The 9942-nt window shown below is 54.1% G+C and overlaps 1 protein-coding gene across 1 annotated transcript; it reads left to right on the forward strand.

Moving 5' to 3' along the window:
• On the forward strand, positions 1–8522 carry AKR7A2 (aldo-keto reductase family 7 member A2). The gene is made up of 7 exons (XM_045781992.2): positions 1–383; positions 3890–4077; positions 4232–4336; positions 5029–5125; positions 5356–5455; positions 6070–6199; positions 7184–8522. The coding sequence occupies exons 1-7, from the start codon at positions 47–49 to the stop codon at positions 7343–7345; spliced, it is 1119 nt and encodes a 372-aa protein (XP_045637948.1). The 5' UTR covers positions 1–46; the 3' UTR covers positions 7346–8522.
• Positions 8523–9942: the final 1420 nt, after the last annotated feature.

Raw genomic sequence — 9942 nt, forward strand, 5'->3', positions numbered from 1 at the left:
GAGGTGGGCGGGACTCGAGGCGACCCAGGGCGCAGGCGCCGATCGCATGCTGCGTGTGTTGTCTCGCGCGGTGACCCGGGGCACTTTTCGCTGCGCCCGTCGTCTCCCGGCGCCCGAGCTTCGCGCCGCTGCCACCGCCACCATCATGTCCCGGCCGTTGTCGCCTCCGCGGGCCGCCTCCGGGGCCCCGGCCCGGCCCGCCACAGTCCTGGGCACCATGGAGATGGGGCGCCGCATGGACGCGCCCTCCAGCGCCGAGGCCGTGCGCGCCTTCTTGGAGCGCGGCCACACGGAGCTGGACACGGCCTTCATGTACTGCGACGGCCAGTCTGAGAGCATCGTGGGCGGCCTGGGCCTCGGGCTGGGCGGCGGCGACTGCAGAGGTAACCTCTACCTCCCTGCGCTCCGTGCGGCGCCCATCCGGCCCCAGCCGTGGCCCGGCCGCGGCCAGGACCGACGGCTTCGGCCCCTCTCGGGCGCTGACCGCCCCCTGGACCCCTCCCCCCTGGTCCTTAGGCATCATGCACGTGTCGCCCCGGACAGCCAGACTGCTTTGTCCTGACCTCCTTCCCCTCCGCTTCTCTTTCCCCTGGAGTTGCAGTTCAGGAACCCCACTCCACCCCTGAGTCTTACCCGGAGCCTGGTCTAGTCTTTCGCTTCCTCCCGGTCTTGCTCTCTTGGGGCACCTCTCTGCGGGAGTGGTCTCCAGAGCTATGAAGTACCCCCTCCAACCCTACCAGGTGCCCCAAACCGCCCCTCTCTCCTTCGCCTTCACCTCCCATGGCTCCCTGAGTATCCTCTTCATCCTGGTCTTTCATTAGTCGCTAGACTTTGCTCTGTTCAGTTGGCAGTACCCTGGCTCCCAGAGAGAGCTGCAACTAGGTCACAAACCGGGCTGGGGGATCAGGGATGGTATGTGGGGAGTGGGGAGGTTTGCTGTGGGGCTAAAGGAGGGAGAGTGGTTCCAACCGACCTGCAGGGAACTTAAGAGTCTAATGGGTACGGTTGAAGCCCAGAAGAGGGAAGAAGCACTTTTGAGGAATTTAGGGGTCAGGGAGAGGCACTAGAGAAAGTTCAGAGCACACTGGAGCTGGGCCTTAAAGGACCGGTCATAGTTTGCTGGGAAGACAATGGGAGAAAGGGGCATCAAAGGCTAAGGGCCCAGCTGTGTGCCGACCAGGTTTGGAAATGCAGCGTCTGCTATGTGGAGGGACAGCCGGTAAGCAGGTGCGGCTTGAGTGGAGGATGTAGGTGCGTGGCGAGGACTGTCCCTCATTAGCCTGATGCCATTGGAAATGCCTACGAGGGTGCCTGGCACGTGGTGGCAATATAGGAAAATGGGGTTTGGAGCCAATGGCCAAAAAAGAATTCTTTAGATTCTTGAGACTTCTTCGGTGCAAAAAGATGGTTTTATCAAAGTACGGGGACAGGACCGGTGGGCATAAAGAACAGCACTGGGGTTGTGATGGGTGACTTATCATATTCTTTCAGGTTGGGAGGGCGTTAGGGACAGCACAAGCCTCCAAGGCATTTTGGAAACAAGGTTTCCAGGACCTTGAGGGGCTCGCTATTGTTAGGAAAAGGCCATGGGGCACCTAGGTAGTGCACTGGGTTAAGTCGGTTGGTTTCTTGAAGTCATGACCTCAGGGTCATGGGATTGAGCTCCATGGTGGGCTCCGTGCTCAGTGCGGAGTCTGCTTAAGATTCTCTCTCCTCGCTCTGCCCCTGCCCCCTAAAATACATAAATAGAGGTGCCTAGGTGGCATAGCGGTTAAGCGTGTGCCTTCGGCTCAGGGCGTGATCCCGGCGTTATGGGATCGAGCCCCACATCAGGCTCCTCTGCTATGAGCCTGCTTCTTCCTCTCCCACTCCCCCTGCTTGTGTTCCCTCTCTCGCTGGCTGTCTCTATCTCTGTCAAATAAATAAATAAAATCCTAAAATACATAAATAAATCTTAAAAAAAAAGGAAAAGGTCATTTATTTATTACTGTTTAGTAAAAACTCAGTCATGAGACCTTTCAGATGTATATCGGCGGGACATATGCTTGGAGGATGATTGCCAGCATGTATCTTAAGGGGATAGAGATAAAGGAAGTTTCCAAAGGAATTTTTATTATGTCAAAGTAAACATACAGGAACCCCGGGGCAGCAGGGGTAGTGGTCAGGCTAAGATTATCTCTTGCTCTAGCAAAGTATTAACATCAAGGCCCCTGAGTTCCTAGAGGAATGTCCCTCTGCCTGTTTCAAGGACGTGTCAGGAAATTCAATTTTTTTCTTTTGCCTTTGTTTCCCGCATCCATGGGGCCCAGTAAATGTTCACTGTTATTTTTACTACCGTCCTCTGCTGCTGCTTTTCTGCCCTTCCCAGCTCTTGTGCCAGAACCCCTCTGGGTCCTCCTTAGATTCGGAGCTTGGTAGATCTGGAGGAAGCTGTCTCTCAGACCCACCCTTCCTACTTAATCCTGCTGCCCCCTCATTAGTAATGGAGATGTTGTTGCTGAATTGGTGTTTCTCCTCCAGCCCTTCCTTGCTTCCTTCATTGAGTCCGGGCACTCACCGAGCGAAAGTCCGCAGGTTGGACTTGAGGCCCAGGTCACAGCAAGAATGCAGAGGATTTGAGAATTGCGGAGATGTGGAGAAAATGTGCACAAGCAGCTGTGGGACTGGTTCTCTCCCACATCCCAAGTGGTCATGGGCCTCCCCTCTGACCTGCTGAGTTGCCTTTGCCAGGTGCGAAAAGTGCAAAATCCAGACAGCCAGTGTCCTTGATAGCCTTTCGCAGCCGCCTGCGTGGCAGAACGCTACCTCGTTCTCATGGGGATTGTGTCTCAGCTGTGGGTGTGTGGGTGTGCACGCTTCTCTGAGTTTGAAGGGCCGGGCGATCGATAACCAGCTTCTGCTCGGTTTGCCTTGCAGGGGAAACCTGCAGTCTCTCAGATTGGTCTCTGCCCACAGCGCCTGTTTGGGCAGCCACATCTCTGCAGAATTCTCCCCGCAGCCTCTTGCCTCCCCGTTTCCAGGCCTGCCCCCTTGAGTTCCCTCCCGACCACAGACACAGTGAACGTAGCTGACTTTGGTTGATGGGATTTGAAAAAAGCATTTGCGATTAGGTCTCTCACCCTTCTCTTGTCCCCTGTCCCTCTGCTCCCTGCTTGGAGTTGATGCTCTTACAACTCTCAGTTGCAGGAATGGGTCGCCATGTATTGTGTGTGTGCACCCTTGTGACTCGGCCCACCTTCCCAGGCTGTGGAATATGCTTCCTATCCTTCCTTCTTGGCCGGGACTCATTCTTAAGAGACTTGGCTCCGGGATCATCCCCATAGGAAGCCCTCCCTGGAATTCCCAGGATGGCCACACCCCTCTACTCCAGGCTCCCTCAGCACTGGGGCTTTTCTCTATGGCAGTTACCTTATCGTAACATGACCTTTAGGTTATGAGCTCCTGGAGGGGAGGGAGCAAGTGTGCCTCCAGGTAAAGCCTGGCGCAAAGACTAATACTAGTGATTATAACAGCGTGAACATAGAAAACTTAGTTTTTGTTTGTTTTTTTATGATTTTTATTTATTTGACAGAGAGAGACAGCCAGTGAGAGAGGGAACACAAGCAGGGGGAGTGGGAGAGGAAGAACCAGGCTCCCAGCAGAAGAGCCTGATGTGGGGCTCGATCCCAGGACGCTGGGATCACTCCCTGAGCCAAAGGCAGACGCATAACGACTGAGCCACCTGGGCGCCCCGAGAACTTACATATTTAATGCTCACGATCTCCCTATGAGGACAGTTCTGCTGTTATACCCCCGTTTTACAGATTAGAGACTTGAGGCTCAGAGAACCGAAATAATTTAGGCAAGCTCACATAATAAGCCTCGTAATCATTGCATGCTCCCCTAAAAGTGAAAATCGCCACCAAGGCCAATCCATGGGATGGGAAGTCGCTGAAGCCTGACAGTCTGCGGGCCCAGCTGGAGACATCCCTGAGGCGGCTGCAGTGCCCCCGAGTGGACCTCTTCTACCTGCATGCCCCAGACCACGACACCCCCGTAGAGGAGACGCTCCATGCCTGCCACCAGCTGCACCAGGAGGTGAGGCCACCCCCCAGCTCCGGGAGAGAGGAGGCAGCGGGGTAGTCCCAGAACAGAGCCGGAGACAGACCCCACTCCCAGAGGACCCACCCCCCTCTCCCCTTTCCAGTGTCCTGGGCGGTGGTAGGTTCTGACCAAGGCCTCTCCCCTGCAGGGCAAATTCCTGGAGCTTGGCCTCTCCAACTACGCCTCCTGGGAGGTGGCCGAGATCTGTACCCTCTGCAGGAGCAACGGCTGGATCATGCCCACCGTGTACCAGGTGAGGCCGGGGCTGCAGGGCCCATCTGCAGGGCTGCTGCTGATCCCCAGTTCTCCCGGCCCATGCCTGCCTCCTCTCCAGCACAGCGCCTCCCCTGCTGACAGCCTGGGATGCCTCCCAGTGCACCTGTGGCTCTGGCCTGGCTCCCCTTCCTGCCCGCGTGTGCTCCTGGGGCCCTACCTTCCTGCTTCCTGCCTGTGTGTGCGCGAGCCTGGTCCATTCTTCCCTTGCTCCGGGCTAGCCCGAAGTGCTCAGGCCTCGCTTAGATGGCTCGTCCCCTGGAAGCCTTTCCCAATGCCCCAGAGGAGCCTGTGATCTCAGGCCCTACTTCTCTCCTGTTCATTCAGCAAACGTTTGGACCCCTGCTTGGTGCCGGACACCGCTTGCAGAACTTACTCGTGGAGTCCGAGTGCTGCTTTCCTTGATTGTACCTGTGGCCGCCCTACCTTGCTATTCGATCTCTCAGGGCAGGGGCCTTGTCCTGTTGGTGTGTGGATGGAAATCCATGTGCAGCGCCTGGCTGGTGCTCAGAAATGTGGGCTGCATGAATGAATTTTCTTTTCCACCAAGTAGATGCCCCGATTGTGAAGGTCCTAAGGATTGTTAGGGTGTGAACTGCGGGCTGTGCCAGGGAAGCTGTGGGGTCCCTTCCTTTGATACGGGCACACCTGCAGCTGGCCTTCTATCCGCAGGGCATGTACAACGCTACCACGCGGCAGGTGGAGACGGAGCTCTTCCCCTGCCTCAGGCATTTCGGACTGCGGTTCTATGCCTACAACCCTTTGGCTGGTAGGGGCTGCTCTGGGGGCGGGTCCGCTGGGATGGGAGGCCATTCCTGGCCCCGGCTCTGCCTCTTCCTGACCCGATAGAGGGCCGGCCCGGGACCTGGGAAGCAGGGAGGGGTTTGAAGAGAGGCTGGGCTGTGTCCTCCATCCTTCCTGGGTAGCCCCCCCATCGCCAGTCCAGAACAGCCTCTGGGAGCAGGGTGGGCCGCGGTTCTGATGGGTGTCCCCCCGCAGGGGGCCTGCTGACCGGCAAGTACAAGTATGAGGACAAGGACGGGAAACAGCCCATGGGCCGCTTCTTCGGGAATAACTGGGCTGAGATCTACAGGAATCGGTGAGTGGGGGATGGGCTGCGTCAGGATGGGTGGGATGTGGGGTCCACTTTATCTGACGTAGAGAAATTCTAGGCGCCTTTCCTGGTGGTTCTGGGTCTCCCCTGCTGTCTGGACCCGTGTCTCTTGATTCCTGCAGAAATGACCAATCTCGGCGGTGTTTCTTGTTTTCTTGGGAGCTCTGTGAGCGAACAGGGACCCGTGGGTCTCATGCCAGGTCTTCCGAGGCCTAGCGCTTCCCTGAGAAGTGTTTACCACTGGCCAGGAAGGAAGGAGTGAGCCCTGGATGCAGGCTCAGGAGGCCTGGGGCGAGTCCTGCCCACCCCACCCCACCCCCGGATTATTTACCTTTGCTTCACTCGGTAAAGGGAGGGCAGACAGTTCTTAAGAATCATAAAGAGATGAAAGACGTCTTAGAGGTGTTTGGTGAGGGTCACCCACCTGCCTCCTGTGCCCAGTGGTTCTGCTGCCCGATCAAGCCGGCCGCTGCAGGAAGGGCGCTGGGCCCCCCACTCCGCAGAGTTGGGTGGGCACAGCTCTCATGCTTGGCTTTGTGGCTCTAGCCCGGCGTGACCCCGGGTTATTGACCCTTGTGCCACTCCCTTCACCTGCCCAGCTTCTGGAAAGAGAACCAGTTCGAGGCCATTGCCCTGGTGGAGAAGGCCCTGCAGGCTGCGTACGGCGGCAGCGCCCCCAGCATGACCTCGGCCGCCCTCCGCTGGATGTACCACCACTCCCAGCTGCAGGTGAGCCGGCCGTTCGGGGGCCCTGCCGCCGCCCCTCGTAGCAGAGCCGGAATCATTTACCTTGACGTGATTTCTAAGTCGGATTTCATTGTTTTTTTCTTGTTTTTGTTTTGCCCCAGCGATTTTGTTTGGGGGCGTCTGGCTGGTTCGGTTAGTGGAACATGTGACTCTTGATCTCAGGGTTGTGAGGTCAAGCCCCATGTGGGGCATAGAGCGTATGTTAAAAAAAGAGAAAAAGGTTTTATTCGTAAGTACCCTCCACACCCAGTGTAGGGCTCCATCTCCCAACCCCAGACCCAGAGTCGTGTGCTCCCCACTGAGCCGGCCAGGCGCCCCACCGAATCAGTTCTCCCCTCTGAAGTCTCTCCTGCTGACAGAGCTGACGAGAGCCCTTCCGTTGTCCTAAGCTCCTGTCTGAGCGCCAGGCCCCGGATGAGGGCTTCGCTCACATGTACTTAGTTCTCCAGCCCTATGAAGTGCCAGTGCCCCGGATTTACAGATGAGGACATGGCTTCACACAGCTGTGCAGGGGGTAGAAAATTGCTCAAAACCCATTAGCGTTACTCACACTGCAGTGGGAGTTGGGGTCCCTCTCGCTCTGGCGTCCCTGGTCTCCCTAGCTACAACGTCCCACCCGCATCAGCCTGACGCAGTTCCCAGTGTTGGACGCACAGGGAGTAGTTTCTCAAACAACCGGGGCTAAGTGCCTGACATAGTTTCTGATTCCTGTAAGTAAGCCAAGCGTCACCCAGCTGAGCGGCCGGGCTGCGCTCTGAGCACAGGTCTGTCTGAGGATGAGCAGAGTGACGGCAGAGGGAAAGACGACAGGGTTTGAGTCACATGGTTAAAATCACTGAAGGCATCCCAGGTTCCTTATAGAACTGTATTCGGCATAAATAAACATCAGAGCCTGGGTCTCGGCAGGGGCAGGGCTGGGAGGGAGGATGTGTGGCTGGAGTCACACCTGGCTGTCTCCCCTTGCAGGGTGCCCTCGGGGACGCGGTCATCCTGGGCATGTCCAGCGTGCAGCAGCTGGCACAGAACTTGGCAGCGACTGAGGAAGGGCCGCTAGAGCCGGCCGTGGTGCAGGCCTTCGATCGGGCCTGGCAGCTGGTCGCCCACGAATGTCCCAGCTACTTCCGCTAGGGCCAGTCCTGGCTGGGGCTGCCAAAGGTTTCTTTCTCTCCCGTCACCTCTTCTACTGACGGGTCCGCCTTAACTCGATTTAACTAACCAAGAAAATGCTCTTTTTTGATTGTCTGGACCGATGCGATATTTTTCTAGATTCCGTCCTGGCTCGCAGTTGGCTTCACAATGTGTAGAGGCTGGGGCTGTGGTCCACTTGGGCCGTTCCTGTCTGAATAAAGCAGGCACGTGACCGGCCTGGGCCCTCAGTGAACCCCACGAACGTGTCTCCTTTACTGTCTGCTGCCTATTCTCATCTGCCCGGGGCTTACTGCCAACGGGGCAGAACCACGAGCTGCAGTCCCCAGAGGGCAGGGGCAGAGCCTGAGCTCTCAACGGCAGGGCTGAGGTGGCCGTCGCTCTGCTGCGCACAGAAGAAGGAAAGCAGGCCGTGCACCTGAATATACTTCTCTTAGGCAGAATCACCTGGAAATAGAGGCACTTAGAAGTAGAATCCTTGGGGCCAAAACCTACCATTAGCGTCCCCACCAAGAAGAATAAGGTTACTCCTGGGCTCCTCCTGAGATGCTGTGTGACACATTTAACAGACTCTGTATTTCGGCGGCAGCTTTACTCCTGTCCTGGTGAAAGCCTCCTGTCTCCTTGTCATCTGTAGGACTCTCAGCCTTGCCCTGGGTCTCCTGCTGCTGGAGGTGGAAAGGTGGCATGGCAGCCAAGGTCCCCATTTTCCTTGGCAACCCCTGATTCCAATCACGGGGGCACCCAACGCTGGGGAAGAAAAATCCCAGGTCTCATCGCTGCTTGGTGACCATTCCCAGTGCAGAAAAATCAGTCTAGCCCTGGGCGGGGGGGCATGGGTGTGGACCAAGTGGGAGAAGTCAGCTTGCTTATCTTAAAATGAGGAAGGAGGCTCAGCTTGGAAATGTCAGACCAGACCACCAATCAGAAACACTGTCTGTTCTAAGAAATGTCCCGTTTGCCCTCTAGAGGGAGACACCTTGCAGACAGAATTTTATTCTCCACAGCCGTCGCCCTCTCTTGTCTTCACAATAAAATGCGTTCTTCCCTAAGCAGGATGGAGTATCAGTTTCCATTCACAGTTAGCTATCCTAAAATCAAGTTGCTTCAAATGACAAACTCCCACCAAATTCAGATTAAAGATTCAATGCAATCCCTATCAAGTCCAACTGGTTTTTTGTTTTGTCTTTTTTTTTTCTTAAACAGAAATTCATAAACAAATCCTAAAATTCATCTGGAAATTCAAGGGACACAGAATAGCTATAACCTTATATATGAAGACTAAGTTCTCTGATTCTTGATTTCAACACTCACCAAAAGCTAGAGTAATGAACACAGTGTGCTAGTGGCGTGAGGGTAGACGTACAGATCAATGAAATAGAACCGAGAGTCCAGAAACAAATCTTTCTGTGTACTTTCAATTGATTTTAGAGAGTGGGTCAAGAAAATTCAATAGCAAAAGATAGTCCTCAACAAAGTAATCTGGGGTAACTGGATATCCACATGCAAAAGAATGAAGTGGATCCCCTTCCTCACACCATCCACACTCATACAATGAACTCTAGGATTGTAGACCTAAATGTCAAAGGTAAAACTATAAAGCTCTTAGAGTATAGGAGTAAATCTTCACGACCTTGGGTTAAGCAATGGTTTCTTAGATGACACCAAAGTCACCAACAACAGAAGACAAAAAAGAATTATATATTATCAAAATTTAAAAAGTATGTGCTTTAAAGGATGCCATCATCAAAGTGAAAAAGGTGGGACGCCTGGGTGTCTCAGTCAGTTCACCGTCTGCCAGGATCCCGGGATCAAGTCCCACATTGGGCTCCCTGCTCAGTGGGGACCCTCTACGCACCGCTTCCCCGCTTGAGCATTCGATCTCTGTTTCTCTCTGTCAAATAAATAAAATCTTTACAAAAAGAAAAGTAAAAAAGCAACCTAGAGAATGGGAAAAAATATTTGTAAATCACATATCATAAGGAACTTGTATCTACAATATATAAAGAACTCTTAGAACTCAATGATAAAAGATAGAAAACCCAATTTTAGAAACAGGCAAAGTCCCTGAATAGACCTTTCTCTGAAGAAAGTAGACACAGGGCCAATAAACATGTGAAATGCTGTTCAACATCATTACCCACCGGAGAAAGGAAATGAAAACCACAGCGATACCACTTTACACCCACCAGGATGGCTAAAGTAAAAGACAATAGCAAGTGTTGACAAGGGTGTGGAGAATTTGGAATCTCCTGCACTGCCGGTGGGAATGTAAACCGGTGAAGGCACTCTGGAAACAGTCTGGCATTCCTGAAAAGATAAGTCCTAGAGTTCCCGTATGACCCGGCAATTATATCCCTTCGGTATACACCCAAGAGAAGTGAAAATTTCACCCAAAAATCTGTATGCAGATGTTCGTAGCAACGATAGCCAAAAAGTGGCAGCAGCCCAATGTCCGTCAGCTAATGAATGGATAAATACAAGGCGGTCTGTTCATACGATGGAATAGCAATAAAAAGGAACAAAGTAAAGAAGCATGTACCATGTGGACGAACGTTGAAAACATGCTAAGTGGAAGA

The sequence above is a fragment of the Ursus americanus genome, chromosome 33 (genome assembly GCF_024610735.1).
Source record: "Ursus americanus isolate L20-20 chromosome 33, mUrsAme1.1.p, whole genome shotgun sequence".
NCBI classification, from domain to species: domain Eukaryota; kingdom Metazoa; phylum Chordata; class Mammalia; order Carnivora; family Ursidae; genus Ursus; species Ursus americanus.

What these genes read in the sequence shown, in the direction of transcription:
- AKR7A2 (XM_045781992.2), top strand. Translation starts at nt 47, where the DNA reads ATGCTGCGTGTGTTGTCTCGCGCGGTGACCCGGGGCACTTTTCGCTGC. An exon ending in GGGCGGCGGCGACTGCAGAG is followed by an intron (nt 384 to 3,889) that starts GTAACCTCTACC and finishes CTCCCCTAAAAG; the next exon opens with TGAAAATCGCCACCAAGGCC. An exon ending in TGCCTACAACCCTTTGGCTG is followed by an intron (nt 5,126 to 5,355) that starts GTAGGGGCTGCT and finishes GTCCCCCCGCAG; the next exon opens with GGGGCCTGCTGACCGGCAAG.